Source organism: Natrix helvetica (genome assembly GCF_964273705.1).
Source record: "Natrix helvetica genome assembly, chromosome: 1".
NCBI lineage: Eukaryota > Metazoa > Chordata > Lepidosauria > Squamata > Natricidae > Natrix > Natrix helvetica.
Genome location: NC_138548.1, coordinates 95,575,041 through 95,591,933, shown reverse-complemented (window position 1 = coordinate 95,591,933; position 16,893 = coordinate 95,575,041). Strand labels below are relative to the sequence as shown.

Here is a 16,893-nt window from a genome sequence, read left to right as displayed (position 1 = left end):
TTTTGTTATATGTACTTATTTTATTATCAGAAGTAAAAAGTATTCTTCCATTCATATATCTGCTCTGGGTATAAAATTCTATGAATGTTATAGATATTACAGTTATAAAATGTACAATCGTAACTCAGTTCTATCATTGGGGTTACATTTACATTAGCTTGGGTTCAAAATCTTACAAATATATCAGTCTTCTGAGCTTGGTTATAGAAACCTGAGCAGCTTAGAAGAAAGTCACAGGTGTCAAATTACATCTGCTTTCTTCTGACTTAATACAGCATTCCTGTACTGATAATGGTAGGATTAGTATAGACATTTTAATTTCATGCTTATTGTACTTCAGAGTGACAAATGTTTCTCATACCCAATCTTTTATGTTTTATATCTGATGTATTGAAAACATGGCACAAGGTTTGAGTGTCTTGAGCTTTTTTAACAGCATCAGTTTGAGGGAACATTTTCTTCCTCTACGAAGGATGATCAATGGAATTGTGAAAAGAAATTGAAATTACATAAATTAACATTGATTTGCCAATACTGTTTCCTCAGTTTTGTGCTAGCAGGGTTCATTGAGTTCATGTACGCTAAGCTGTGGTTTGCTTGCTTGTTTGGCAACTGGCTAGATTTGGCAATCTAAAAGCAAGCAATGTTTTGGCTTAGTACAACTTTTGTATTAACAATTTCCTGCCTCCCTCAACTTTGCATAAACAAGGACAGAAAGATCCCTGGTGAAAGGAGACCTGCATCGTTAAATAAGGTTTTGTGAATTGTGAAGGGGCCATACAGATTGTCACCTATGAGGCAAAGGGCCCATCTGGTTGATTTCATTTATAAGTGTTTTAAGAACTAGACAAACTGCTTCAAATCATAGAGTATGATTCACTGAGCTAAATGATGTTTGCCTTTACTCAGGGAGTCCCAGTCCAGATTTTTCAACTAAGTCTTCCTCCTGGAGATATAATTGAATTCAGCTTCCTTTACATTTCATTACCCCAGACTGTAGCATGGACTTTAAAAAAAAAAGCAAGGAGAACTGAAGTTCCTCACCTGCTAATTGCTCTCAAAGAAAGCTGAGGTAGCAGACTTGTTTGAAATAAAGGTATGCTTCATATGTGTAAAGATAGTTTTCCACTTACAACCTTTCATTTAGTAACTTCAGGATTACAACAGCACTGAAAAAAGTGACTTATGACCATTTTTCACACCATTGCAATATCGCCATGATCATGTGATCAAAATTTGTATGTTTGGCAACTGGCTCACATTTATGATGGCTGCAGTGTCCCGGAGTTATGTGATCACCTTTTGCCACTTGACAAAGTCAATGGGAAAGCCAGATTCGTTTAACAACATATTACTAATTTAACAGTGATTCACTTAACTGTGGCAAGGAAAGTCATAAAATGGAGCAAAACTCACCAACTGTCTCGCTTAGCAACATAAATCTTGGCCTCAAATAAATTGAGGACCACCTGTATATATACCTGTTCAAACTACCTGTTTGAAATAAATAACATTTATTTCAAACAAGCCTGCCACCTCAGCTTTCTTTAACATTATAAGTGAGCAACTTTAGCTGCTATTAGCAGGTGAGCAATTCTAGCTCCTGTTATTTTTTTTAAAAAATGTATATATTTATATGGGGAAAAAATGGGGGTACAATGATTTTCTGAGAAAAGAATTATGAGCATAAAAGCTGGGTTGGTTTCTACAACAAAGAACTGTTTAAGAAACAAGCAGGTGCTTTTACTTATCTAATCATAGTACACTTTCACCTTGGATCTGGAGACTGCAAGTCTGAGGACTGGTAATAAATCACTTATTTCTTTTCCTGCCCTAAGTCATGAATAAAACATGCAGTCAATGGTTAATAGAGCTAAAAGTGGTTGAATAGCTCCCGAAAAGTCACTAAAACAAATCTGGTCCCCCTATTCTTAATGTGATACTTGAAAGTAACCAGAATCCTGCTTGCAAGGATTCTCTGCTTGCAATCCTGGTTCTCTGCAAGACTCTTACGTGGTCTGCACCAAATTTGACTGCATTTGCTGCAAAATATCCCGGGTTCCTGAATACGTATTTCTAGGGTTCATTGAAGCAAGCTACCAGGAGGGGCCACCTTCATTAGTCCTACTGTCAGAAGCAGAAAAGTTTGTTGTCCAGCTGTTTGGTGTGATCCTATGGCTGCAGTCTGTGGCTGCTGGACATCTATAGACACTTGCTCAGAAGTAAAAAGTGATTAGAGAAATGTCAGCTGGACAATAGCTTAAAAACAAATGGAACTGGTCTGCTCTAGTCTATATTAGATTACAAATGTCATTATGACTAGCTAGGAGTATGGTAACCCCAGCCAAATCTATTCAGTGAGAATCACTTTGAATGTCCCAGGATGTCCTTGGCAGGCTTTTTTGTTCAATGTTTATACCTGGGGTGGCAAACTCCAGGCCCATGGATCAGATCTGGCCCAGGAGGTGCTTAGATCTGGCCCATGGTGTCACCTTGGAAACAGATGGCCTGTGGTGCCTCTGCCAGTGAAAACGGCGCTCAGGAGAGCTGCACACAGCCTTCCAAGGCTCCGTTTATGACCGCGACGGCCTCCTGCAGCCCTTTACCAGCGAAATCAAAGTTTGGGGGGAGGAGTTTTCACTGGCAGAGGGCTACAGGATGCCATTGCAGCTAAAAACAGCTCGGGAACCCGTTTTTACTGACAGAGCACTCGGTCCACCATAGGTGTCCCCGACACGAGTGACGTCAAGCTCGCCATGCCCACCCTGGCCATGGCCACTCCAGCCCCCCGAAGTCGAACAACCCTGATGTGGCCCTCAATGAAATGAAGTTTGACATCCCTGGTTTAGATACTGTAGGCTTGGGATTTTGGATTTGAAAGACTGCATTAGAGAAAAACTAAAAGAACAATACTGCAGTGTCACGATGTTAAAAAGTTTGCTAGGCCTGAACTGCCTGAATTCATTTTTTTCCCTGACATGCAGTGCCTTCCAGATCCTTCAAAACCTCCCAGATTTGAAAGTTAAATAATTTGGTTGCTGTAATATTCAAAAAACATATTCCATTTAATAAATGCAAACAGACCAGTAATCCTAATATAATGTAGGAAAGCCTCCCATGGTGACTTAAGTCACCATAATTTAAATGTGCTCATTTCTTAAAAACAAGGGGTCTGTCACTGCTTTCTTTCAGGAAGGTTGGTTTATTTGCCATCTAGCTGGGCAGATATAATGTACTGATCTTCACATTTTAATATCATTGATTGCCTAAATGAACATTAATAAAGTGACTATGCATTTGCGATATACTATTTTATTATCTTTTAATCTTTTAATCTTTAAAAAGAACATGTCAATTTCATATAGCGCTGCTTAGGGTTCAAAACATTAACTCACCCTGCTGCTGTTTATTATAAATATTGTTATAGATGTATTGAGTGTGTCCGCCACTAGGTGCTGCTAAAGTGCTAGATATTTTAAGCTAGTCCAATATTAATAGCTGTAATTATTTTAGTTAAGACAGACAACAGTGATTTACAAAAAGCCCCTCTATTTATCTTTTGTAGATATGGTTCTCAGGGCAGAATAGTTCTGGCAACTGAGGCTACCATTAACCTGATTTTTTTTTTAAATTAGGGGGGTAAATAATGCCAATTGAGTAACCCATGGTATACATGTAGTAAGACTTCTTATGTTTGCACAAGTGGTGATAGCAATGATCTACCCTAATAATGGGATTATTAGAATTATATGTTATAAATAATGTATGATGTGTTTTCAACACTTGTAGTTTTATCATGGTCCAGAGAAAAACCTATAGATTAGGAAGTATTACAGGGAAGGGGGACCTAATTATCATTGGAGACCTAGCCTGGACTCTCAAAATACCACCAAACATGATGAATTGCATGGCTGATATTGCTCATTGTTCCAGGATTTGCCTTCATCTCACCATCTAAATATGGCCATTCCACATTAGTCAGACTTAAGGATGGGAAGGAGACGGCTGCTATGGAATGCCGGGGAGTGAATGTTTGGGCAAAGATTTTTGCTGGGCAAGAGAATTCCTGTGGAGCATTGGGAGACCAGACACAATTTGGTGATGGGCCTTGCAAAGTTAGGGAGGGGATCTGTCAGGGACAAATTCCACAAGGGTAACTATGTTTGGACAACACAAAGAACAAATAATTCAGCACAAAATGAAATAAAATCAGACCACCCACCGGAACAATACTAATGCTTACATATTTTGGACACATAATGCAGAAGCAGGAATCTTTGGATAAGACTCTGATGCTTGGAAAATCAGAGGCCAAGAGAAAGAGACCAGCAAAAGGCAAGAGCACTATATATTATAACTAATATAGGGTCACAAGATCTCAGAAACAGTTACTGAGCAGCAGTTCTGGTGAAAAATTGTTCAAGTCGGAGAGAATGGCAAGTGAATTACCACAAAAATTATGTGCCATGGCAAGATCATTTAAAGGAAGGAACGAACTGCAATCAACAAAATGGAACTGATTAAACCACAGAAGCTTTAAATTTTCATTAATAGTGGGAGAATCCAGAATTTACCCATAAATTATAAATAATGTAATGAAAATTAAATCAAGCAAAATTCTTAAGTGCATTTTTCAACATTTCACTCATTAATATAATTATATTAACTAAATATGTAATTCCAAACTATTAATATCAAATAATATATTCCAATGTTTCTCTTAACTTTTAAAAATCTGTATAGTTGTAACCATACATTTTCTAAAAACTTTGAGATTGCATGTTTAGCATACACTTTTTTCCTGGGCCTATCATTTTTGTTCTAAATATAAAAAAACTACTCTGCTGAAGGGGGCAAAGGTAGTTTACAGTTCGAAGGTAGCTCTGTATTAACTGATCATACAGACTTTAAAGGAAAAAAAAGGAAGACATTAACTGTAAAATGTAAGTCATATCTGTATTTATGACTTTCTTATCATATCTTTTCAGAAATAAGGGTAAGCATTCAACATTACTTACTATCTAATAAATATGTACTGACTTAAAATTTACTAAGTGATTGTGATGCTATATTCAAAGGTCCACTCTAGTTATTGGCAGTAGCTCTTCCACATCTAAATATTTACCATCTCTGTATTGTATAAGGGACAATCTTTATGTTCCTATTCCCTTCTGGTTCTTTGTTGGGAATTCTGCTTACTCCTGAGAATTTCCAGCTGGTCAATCTCAGGTAAAATATAACATCTGAAATATTGTAATTAAACATAAGGATCAATCTTCTCTTATATTGGTTTGCATTTTTCCAAGTGCTTTTATGATTATTACCATTTACAATGCCCTAAATTTAAGCATTCAGTGTTACTGCTACTGCTATTACTTATTAAATGTGTGTGCTACCCAATTCCAATGACTCTGCGGTTACAACACAGGTAGGTTGCTGCTGGTTCAGCCCGAATCAGCCAAACCTGTAGTAGCGGTGGTGGGAGGCTCCCCCCCCCCCCCGCCCAAACGTTTCTGTGCATGCACAGAAGTGTCACAAGAACGCACGGAATTGCGCGCGAACCAGTAGCAAAAAAATTGGCAACTCACCTCTGGGTTACAATATTGCTCCAATATAGTGCTGCCTTGAGTGTATATTCACTGTCATGCCACTATTGTTAACAGATCTGTTTTATCATTTATTTGTTAACAATACTTACTGCGCCCATCCAGTAGATATAAAAACATTAAATCAATGATTTTACAAAATAAACCACACACCAATCACACCTACCTATCTTTGATCTTTCCTGTTCCTGTCCAATCCTTTCTGTTCTGAACTGAGTTAGCTTCTGTACACCTTGTTCCCAACATCATATTCACTGAATAGTGAAGAATAATATGGAGGCACATGAAAAAGAATTAATGGGTTGAAGCAAGAAAGCCTTAATTCCTTCATTATAGTTTTCATATAGGGAATTCTACATTTCTCTAAGACCCCTGCTTGAATTATGATCTATTAATAGATCTCTCCCTTTTGTATACGTTACAGAACTGCTGTTTCTGTTGTTTATCATAACCTAGCCTAGATACCTACATCCTCTTAGTGCTTCTTATTTGTGAGATTTTTCTTAACTGCCCTTTCATTTCCATCATAAGAACTGCATGTTAAGGATTTGCCACAAAATAATTTATGAACATATGGTGAGCTCAGCACTTCAACAACATGGGAATCAGTTTGTTCCATTCTTTGCTGAGGAAAAGGAAAGGTCAGAAGCTACAGTTTGTGTAACTGACAGATTTCTGGCAACTGGATTTCCTGGCTCATGTATTTTTCTAGTTACCAATATCCTCACTTCAATATGGAGTTCTGGCAGGAAGCAGGATATGTTTGATTAATCTAATGATATCCTAAGAAGACAATATTTCCAGTCTTTGCAGTGGGATGTTCTCATGTAACTTCCCTCTTCCTGCCTGATTTCTGCTCCAGACATTACCTTTCACTCTGGCACAAGTCTTTTGCCTGTTGACATGACTTCCTGACCTAGTTTCTGGCTCAGCTCTTGGACTTCAGATGCATAGTGCTTTCCTAATACTGGACATGCTTTGACTCATAGATGTTACCTCAACCTGCCATTACTCCTGTTCTGATTCTGATCTCGTTTACTTCTTGGCTTCACCCCATCTTTAGCTGCCAACTAGTTCTGGCACTTACCTTTAAATCTCTGTAACATAATGTGATTTACGACTGGCTACCCTACAGGCCACCTTTAATCTCCAATAATGCTATTAGAAGAGCCAGCTTAATTTAGTGGTTAAGGCACTCCCAGCTAAAAACTGGGAGATCAAGAGTTCTAGTCCCACTTGAGGTAGGAAGCTAGCTGGGTCCTCTTTCTCTCAACCCTAGGAAATAAACAATGAAAAACCATTTCTGAAAAATCTTGCCAAGAAAACTGCATTGATTTGTCCAGGAAGTTGCCAGGAATCAACATTGATCTCACATTTCCCTTCTTTATCCCAAATGAATAGCTTTCAATTTGTCTCTGTTAAATTTCATGTTGCTATTTTCAGCCAACTTTGGCAATCTATCAAGACAACCGTTGTTTCTGTATTCAACTTAATTTTGTGTTATTTGCATATTTGATAAGCATTCCCCCATCCCATCATCAATTTAAAAAAATAACTGAAGATTATGATATCAACAACTGATTTTTTTAGCTCTCATCGATATCTCATTCCAGTTTGATGAGGAAGCAATGTTGAACACTCTTATAAGTGTAATTTTTCAAACCAGCTTATATATCAATTGATGCCAGATAGATAGCACTAAAATGGCTTGTTAATTAGGGTGTCATTTTAAAAATGTTTTAAATGCTTTATTTTTTTCCCAAATTAAGATATTTTCATATTGTGTATCACATTTGCACAAGCTACTAAGAAACATACCTGATCAAACAGTAAGATTAGTTGGGCAAGACCTGATCTTAAAAACTCCTACTGCTCGTTTTCAAAATGTTTACTGATTTCTTTCATTATAGTCTGCTTTAAAATCTTCCTCAATGTTAACATGAGTCTAACTCGTCTGAGGTTTCCTCAACTTTTTTTTTCCATTTTGAAAAACAGGACTAATGATTGGAATAAAAGGCATACTCCCTGATCAGATTTCTATTCATTTCAAGCATCAGTTCTGTATTTTCGTTTTGCTCTTCACAATCACCTGGTGCAACATTGAAGAATGAATCAAAATAGTTTGCCTTTTCATTGCTTCTTATTTGCATTGCTGGTATAATGGTCCTCTTGCTTTTATTTTGAAGATATCCAACACACACAGAGAGATATTTTTCTGTTTTCAGCTTACTTTACTAACTTCAGTTCATTTGGAGCTTTAGCTTTCCTGATGCCACCTTCGTAACCACAGCTACCTGTTAGATATTTTTTCACTGGTTCTACCTTCTGTGTGTATCTTTTCTTTAGATTTTCAATAAGATTTATTGGGGCCACATTGGCTTCTTTGGCTTTCTTCCATGTTTTCTGGGTTGAAATTATTTATACTTGTACTTCTAATTTCTCTTTTAAAGAAATTCCCTCCTAGCTTGAACACTTTTTCTCATTTGTTTCTTCCACTGGAATTCTGCTTGTCATTGTTCATTAAAAGGTCTCTTTTTAAAAATCCAAGATATTATTATATGCTGCCCAGTTCTGCAGCCCGGGACAGGTTATAAAATTGTAGAATGAATGAGCTTTAGTTCCCTTTAAAATCAATAATTTCAGCATTACAGGGTCACTTTCCCGTGATATCTTTACTACTTCTATTTTTTTTCAATCAAGGCTTCTTTGTTGTTTAAAAACATCTTGTACTTTTTCCACAAATAGGAAGAAAAATTGTCAGAAAGGCAAATCAGGAGCTTCCTGGAAAGATCATGCGTGGCATATGATTGTCTCCTAATACATATCAAAGTATTACTAATACCATCTAATTGTCCATATGAAGGGGCAGCTCACCTCCCTGCTGAAGTGGTTCCTATTTATCTGCTCGCATAGAACATGCTTTTGAACTGCTAGATGGGCAGAAGCTGAAGTGAGTGACGGGAGCTCACCCCAACATGCAATACTAGGACTCAAACAAGTGGACAAAAGACCATCCCCAGCATCATTAAGCCACTGAGCCACCACGGCCTTTTTCCTGATATGTGTCTAGGTATTACTAATACTTTATGCCTCAATTTTTGCAATCCATCTCCCCACCACTTTCTGAACAAATTGTATCAACCAAGATGGCTCACCAATCCATCTCTCTGCATAGTTTATATATTATATACTAGCATTGTCAAAGAATTGGACTGGCAATTTTCTTTCAGACAGATGATTTTGTTCCAAGTACTAAAATTAATTTTGTACTCTTATCATGAAATATTCAGATGCTGGGCAACTGCACCTGGTAGTATTAAAAAAAGAAGTGAATAAAAGATTTGTCATGCAGTGAGTCAAGAAGGTAGGGCAAGTTTAGAGAGACAGAGCCCATTTCACTTTTGAACTATTAAAAATATTTCAATACCAAATTGTGGATATCTATCTATGGCTATGTATGGCTTGGTTAGTGGGGGCCTCAAGAAATACCTTCACATTGTAATTGTTTCACAAGGTTTTCTCAAGAAATTATGATTATGATGGCTTGCAGCACACTCAAATGGCTGCACCTATTGAACAACTCTTATGCCTGACAAAAAGTAATAGAGTGGATTGCAGCCAATCACCTCCACATTGGTTTTCTGTCTCTTGTTTATGATTTCTTTAAACTGCTATCACTTTTCCTCTGGTTTATTTTTCTATCGATTTTTGTTTCATTCTGCAAACCATGGATTCCTTTGAATTTATTAGTATTCTCCTTTTGTGGATAGATAGTATCCTTTTGACTATGTGAAGAATGTAGTCTACAGGCCTCACAAGCCAATGACAGACCATCTAATACAAATCTCTGAAATAAATTCTAGAAAGTTTAATGTGATATTCTTGAGTTACCTTCTCTAGTCAGAACAATCCAATTCATTGGAATTTAACATATCTAAATCACAGTACAATGATAACCCGTTTTCTTTGAAGTTACTGGTAATAGTTGTATATCTTCAGGGGTGGGATCCTACTGGTTTAACAACCGGTTCGCAGAGCATGCGTGCTCAGTTCACAGAGAAATCACCTTCCACATTACTGCTGGGGAGGAAAACAGCTGAGGTGCAGCAATCCACTCTGCCGTGCCTATCAGCTGGGATTCAAAAAAAGGGAATATAGATGAGTAAAGCGCAGGGGTGGATGGGTGGACCCAGCTGAAAGTTGGAGCGAACCTGTTCATTCCCAGCTGATAATCAGAGCTACCAATTCACCCAAACTGATAGAAACTCACCTCTGTACATCTTTGATAGGAGAAGGGGACTTTGAGGAGAGAGATCAGGAGAGAAAGAAAAAATATCTGAAAAGAGACAAGCAATATTAGATAATACAAACACATTAGTATAAGTAATCATTGCTTCCTTTATCAACCAACCTTCAGAAATATAGTTTTTTTCAAAAAAATCTTTGCTCCTTTTCTTATTAGTTCTATGAATTACTTATAGAGTGACATTCCTGCTGCCACTAACTTCAAATGAATGAAGTTAAGTTTTGACTAAGTCCAGGAAGTGGTTTGTTTCTACAGAGTTTGTGGTATGAGGAGATTACTTTCACTTGCAAATTTTTGTAATTTTTTCCTTGATATTTTTCCTTTCCAAGGCATCCAAACTCAGCAAGGTTTCTGGGTTTCTTCCCCTTCCCCCCCCCCAAAGTACACAATCCCTATGAGAAAGTTACATGCCACATTTAAAATGTAAGAAATAGCTTTGAGTGAAAGAAACTGTTGTTTTCCAAATATGACAAAGTTCCTGACAATCAGAAAAGCAAAGCTGATACCTGCTATGTCATTCCACCTCTATGACCACAATACCCAACAATCTATTCTCTTTAGCTGTTTCCTTGTATGATGCAAATCTGCACAAAGGAGTCCTTCATGGTACATTGCACACAATAGCAGCCTTTTCAATGTCAGTCATTCAGTCTCACCATTTAATGTGATTAAGGCTTATTACTGAATTCATGTTAAAATATAATGCCATCATATTTACACAAGCTTCTATTAAGGAGGAGAATCATGTCTTAACCTGTTTCCCACAGACAAAAGCAAATACGTTATTCAGTACCTATAATTATTAGACAATAGTACATCTAATCCAGCCAAGCAGTTTTATTTTCCATCAAATTCAATGGGGGACAGTGATGCAGTTTTTTAAATTAATGTGACTGTATCATGACTATTAGTTGTGTTTTTGCAAAGCTTTAGTAAATTTAGTAAATATTATGGGGATTTAGTCATTGTAGAACTTTGACCTTGAACTTACGTTTATCTACTATCAACTGACTTGATTAGAAATACAGTATATTTTGAAAAAGAATGCTTAGGAATGTGAAAATCACTTATGTAGGGGGGAAATGAGTGTATTTTTAAGAAAAAAAATACAAATCCAGTTTTTCTTGAGCATGCTTTTTTAAATTAGTTTTCCTATATGGATATAGAAGGCAGCTCAGTACAATCCAATGTGCTTTTACTTTTATGGAACTCTGAATGAATAGCCATAGCCATTTAAGGACCCTCCTTTTGAAAGTTTTAGACTCCTATGAATCCAGAGTGTTGATGATATTCAAGAACTAAGCTGCCTCAGCTATCATGTATTTGAAACGGCAATAAAATGCTCTTTCTCTGAAACAGTACCACTGTAACATAACTTGTGAGCAGCTTGCTCCCGTCTCAGTTTTCTAGGCTTTAGTTTCTTAGCCAGTCTTTCTAGGAAAGAGATAATTTGATGGCTTTGCAACTCTCCTTCAGATAAATCACTGTTTTTTAAGATAAAAGTAGGCATGAAGGATAGCAACATTCAGTAAGGATGTTTGCAGTGGAGTGATAAGAAATGTTCTAGTAATTTATTTTTTCTTTTGTGTGTGTGTGTGTGTATGTATGTAGGGGTATTTATTATTTCACAACTCATGGCAGCTGCAACAAGATTGTTACTGTTTTCAGTTTTTAAAGGCTAACAGAGCCAAGATAGTTCATTATGTATCATTTTCAAACTTCTTTTGAGGCATCCAGAAATAGGTATGATAGCAGTCTGGAAGCCCTAAATCCTATCTTGGGAGTGAGGAGTGTTGAGACTTTTGACATACATCACATATGCACCCTCCAGTAGTCCAACCATTCACACTACCTTGTGATAAGACTTGCAACAGTATTATAATGGAGGCCAGTTTTGTTATTTAGACTGCAGATGAAAATGGCACTGATCAGATTCTTTAATACTAATTACTGATAGCAGGTGTAATATTCTTACAGAGTCTTCACTGATTAAAAGAGCATAGACATCCATTCTCCAAGCTGTGTTCTTTAGCTCTTCGTGAATTGCACATTCAACACATCTGGAAGGCATGAGATGGTATAAGACTGTACTGATGGATAATAGCTCCTAAAATCCGTCCAAAGGTGTTTCTGGAAATTCCGTTCTGCTTCTACCTGTAACTGGATTTTCTCATCATAAACTGCTCTGTCAAAGCCAAATACTGAGCACTGTTCAAGGAGGCTTTAAATGTTTTCTATTTCAGCAATATTACATCAATTTTTTTAAATAAAAAAACCCAGCTGCAGTGGTTTGCAAATCAGCAGACTTCGAAAACCAAGGTAGCAATTTAACTTGTTTTACCTAGGGTCCATTTCAAGGGTTCTTCTAGGCATAAGCAACTGCCGCCAGATTTATGGATTCCTCCCCCCCCCCGCCCGCCCGCCCGCCCGCCAATACTGCATTTGCTGATTGCAATATCAACTTAGCCAAAAAAACGAAGCTCAGTTCAAAAGTTAAATGAATTATTAAGGCCTTGAGGTCCTCTTGGTTGAAGTATTTGCCAGCACGTGCTTCATTTTGCAGACTCCTCCTTGACGTCTGAACGGCTGTTTTGTTCGACGAGAGCAATTCCAGCAGGCCGTTCCCTAGCAAAAAGGGGCGTAGAGATCTTTGACTGGTATCCCAGGAGAAAAGGAACCCTCCACAAGCAGCTGTGCGGGGCAAGTCGCACCCAACAAGAGGCTCCATCTTAGAAGAAACCTCCTCTCTCGACCCCGCTACCCTTCTTGGTTATCGAAGGAAACCTCCGCCTCTCCTGTCACTTATCGCTTGTTGCCCCGCCTACCCGTAGCTCCCCTTTCACCAATGAGAGGCCGTTTCTTTCCCTTCTGTTCGGGACTGCTGAAGGTTTGCGGGGTGGGGGGTGGGGGGAGTAACAGGCTCCGAGATTTGTATATATTTACTAGGCTGAGGATCCTCTTCGACCAATGAGAACGAGAAGCACGATTCTCTCATTAGCATACACACCTCGCTGTTTTGCATATCGCTCCAACAGGCGCTGGGAGTCGGGCGAGCTAAGCGCACACACGCAGTCGCCGTATTGTGTGCAACCCTAGAAGGCGAAGGAAAGCAGGCAGGCAGGCGGGCAAGGCAGTTGCTGGCAAAGCGCAACGGCCGAACCGAGGAAAAAACTGGCGAGCGCGTGTGGTGGAATGGCTGAAGGCTTCGCTTCCTAAAAGAGTCCGCGGTTACTTAACCTACGCCGGGCGTTGCAAAAGGAGAGCTCAGGAAAGACGAGCGTCATGGCAGATTCCAACGGGGCACGTTTTTACCTGCTGCCTTGAGAGGGCTCGGCGACAGCCTGCCGCCTTTCCATGGGGTGGGAAGGGAAGAAGGCGAGGCGCTGAAACGTCGGCGGGACCTGCGTTGCGGGGAAGGGGAACGGAGAGGACGCTCGCTCCGGCCAAGAGGTGGGAAAGGAAGGGAGGCAGAGTCAGCCAGCGGCGCCAGACGAAAGACTCAGAGAGCTCCAGGGCCCGGGGTGGGGCGAGCGTAAGGCACTTGGCCCCCCGTTGCTGAAAAGGGATCGTCCCCGGCCGGCCGGTGCGCGCCGAGGGAGTTTTTGATCGCCTGGGCGACAAGGACGAAGAGTCTGACGATGCGCTGCCTGGCTCTGCTCAGTTTCTTCGTCTGGGGCTTTGGCTGCTTGGCTGGGCCCAGCGAAAGAGCTTCCCTTTCTCCATGCCCGGCTTCCTGTAGCTGCGATGGGGACGGAGGAGTTGACTGCTCCGGGAGGGGGCTCACCGCCGTGCCCGAAGGACTCAGCGCCTTTACTCATTTACTGTAAGTAGGGGAGAAGGAGGGGGGCAGCGGTGGAGAGTACGGGAGGGGGGGGTGCCACGCTCGTCTTTTTTTTTTTTTTACCTTGCCAAACAGGTTGTGTGTGCTTCATAACCTGGCCTAAAAAGCGAGCGAGGGAGAGAAAGGCGCCTCTCTTTTGCTTCTCTTTCCAGCTCTTGGCTTGGCTGCAGCCCTTCACCTGTGGCGAGAAATCCTCCCCGCCCGGGGAAAATCGAGCGCTTTGCACCTCCCCCGTTGATTTTGGGGGTGATTTACTAACGCGTAAAAAAACTGCCCATAAATCATCATCATCATAATAATCCCGGCCCTATGAGGGAATTCTCACTTTCAGGGATCTGGGAGTAAGTAAAATGTATGTGAGGTTGTGTGTATGTGTGTGTTTTAGGTCAGGGGTGAACGTACCTTCCCTTGTTTGGAGTAAATCTCTATCTGAACTTAATGGCTGAGTTTAGGAATTTTGTTAATTGCCCTGTTCGCTACTTTGTTGTTCAAAACGATTAAAGTGCCAAGGTTGTTGGTCTTTTTGAAGTCTTTTCAGTAGGGAAAGTGGGACATCTGTTAAGAACTTTTGACTGTAACAAAACTAAAACATGGTAATTGACTAATTTAGGATTCACTGGTGGAGAATGGCTTTATATCTTGTGCATAGTGTTTGTGGTAGCATTTAGTCCTTAAACACCATTTTACTTGCCTTTCCAAATAAATATGCCTATGATTCTTTTTAATTGGCAGACATTTTCTCACTATTTGCTACCTTTTAAGTCTATGGTTTTTTTCATTTCTCTAGTTTTGGGCTTTTATAATGAGTACAGGTGGGGAAGAAAGGAATGACCCCCGTGACATTCCTTATGGAGAGGTCAGATCTATGCAAACAGGTAGATGTGAGTGAGCAGAAATGTTGGTGGATCCCAATGGTGCTGTCCCAGGATTCTTGGAAAGACCACTCTAAAGAAATACACTCCATAAAATGCTGCACAGGATGGACCAAGTTCCTGCTTCTCAGATATATTCTATGCAATCTTAGACATTATCAGGTTTTTGTAATATTTACATACTATATTTTACATAAATTTTAGAGACCACAATTTTGTAATTTTATATGTAATCACAATTATAGATACCACTTTATAACATAGATATGGATTGCTACTTTTGGATTTCACTCATGGATTTTAGTTGGGTTGTTTTATAAATGTATTTTAATTTGCCTTTATTTACTATCTCAAGATAGATTTATAAGTACTCACAAGGCACGGATGGACACATTGCTTGTACTGGTCTAACACTGTAATAAACTGCCCGCCTACGGTATAAAGCAAGTTGAAAATAGAGTTTACCTGATAGCTTGGATGAATAATAGCACATTTGGCTGAATATACAGATGCATTCCAGTCCACAAAAAGACTTAACTTCCTTATGGCACAATCACACACACACACACAGCCTTTCTATTTTTGCCGAAATGCAGGTGTCAAATCACTTAATGCTGGCAATATTATTTAGGCTTACTTTGAAAGCAAATTCAGCAAAGCTAAGGGACCAATGCAATTAACCCCAGCTTTTCTCTTTATTATAAGCCATTATAAGGATAAACATATAGAACACAATATTAGGTGTGTACTGCATCTAGGATTTCAAGGGTGTGGTGTTGCAAGGTGTGTATGTGGTTTGGTGTTAATCATTCTTTGTGCTGAATCTGCAGACCATAAAGGTTTTGAAAATTTCCTTAAAATTGCTTTTGTTTTGATATTAGTAATTACAACTTATTTGAGAAGCTATAGTTTTAAAGTCAGGTGTGAAATATTCAGGGACTAATGAAGCAAAAATCTTGTTTAATTACCAAGACAGATGAAGGAAATATTGTAGAATATTTCAGCTGAAACTTTTGAGAGAGGACAGGCAGTAAGAACCTATTAATTTTCAAAAGAATTATGAGCAGTGAGTACTGCTTAAAGGTCAAGAAATAGAAGAATTAATATCAGTCAGAGATATGAACCCTAACCTCAAGATTAAGATGTGAGCGTTCAAACTTGTTTGAGATGCCAGCATGGCTCTGAATTTTAGAGTATCATATGTTTTATATTTGGAGAGAAGAGGCAGGTGTATATGTTGAGATGTCTGCTCCCAATGTTGCAATATTCATTTGGAATTAGCAATTTGCAATCTTGGCATAAAACATCTATTTTTGAGCAAATAACCAAACAAAATATCTATATAAGACTAACATTATTCAAGAAGTGTAAATAATTCCCAAAGCTACAGCAACAAAAAATAAATCAGTGGCATAATGTTTAAAAAATGAATATCTATTTGAAATGCATAGGTTTCTAAAAAAAATGTTGAATACTACAGCTGGAAGGACTGTATATCTTTTGGAAGGGAGTTTCTGAAGGAACCAGCCACTGCTGAACATTTTTTTGTCCTTAGGACCTACTGGTTTTAATACCAATCCAAATACATGAACCTTTACATATGTGTGCATGTGCAATCTACCCTGCATCTAATTTTATACAAGATCATATAATAGCATCATCATTGATCCCATTCCCTCAACTAAATGGGTGATATTAAAAACTTGCCACTGTTAATTAAAGTTTTCCACAAATCTTTAATAAGGCACATTGGATGTGCTCTGTTTTTTAGGCAGAGCTTAAAATTATAAACAGATAACATGATTTTATAATGAGATGCAGTCACTTAATTACTAATTACTAACTCCTGCTTTTTAGAATAAAATATATTCCTATATAAAACAAATAAAAGCATATGATCTGAACTTTGTAGCGAGTACAATATGATTGGTAAAACTGTGGCTGAAGTGGTCATTTTTCTTGTTAGTAACTAGATCATTTTCCTCTAAATTGGGATTATCAGGAGGTATTTACATTGGATCATCAATTTATTGTGAGTTTTGGGTCCAAACATTCTCCGGTTTCCGCATTAGGCAAAGCTTTATTTTATACTGGAGAAGGCAACCATTGCAAATATTATTGATTTTGTAAACCATTTCTTGCTTTGTAGTTGAAATATAAAATATAGGTAAATAACTCCATAACTAAATGACACCAGATGGGAAGAGCAAATATTTCATTAAAGAGATTTGGTTGTTAAAATGTTTTATACCTTTTTTTTTTTACAAT

At 38.5% G+C, this 16,893-nt stretch overlaps 1 protein-coding gene across 1 annotated transcript in view; it reads left to right on the top strand.

Moving 5' to 3' along the window:
- The first annotated feature begins 12,943 nt into the window (after positions 1-12,943).
- The window catches only part of LGR4 (leucine rich repeat containing G protein-coupled receptor 4), a 74,524-nt gene continuing 70,574 nt past the window's right edge, over positions 12,944-16,893 (top strand). The window contains exon 1 of the mRNA XM_081934119.1: positions 12,944-13,735. Coding sequence (XP_081790245.1) covers positions 13,551-13,735 — 185 coding nt within the window. The 5' untranslated portion in view covers positions 12,944-13,550. The remainder of the gene's footprint in view (positions 13,736-16,893) is intronic.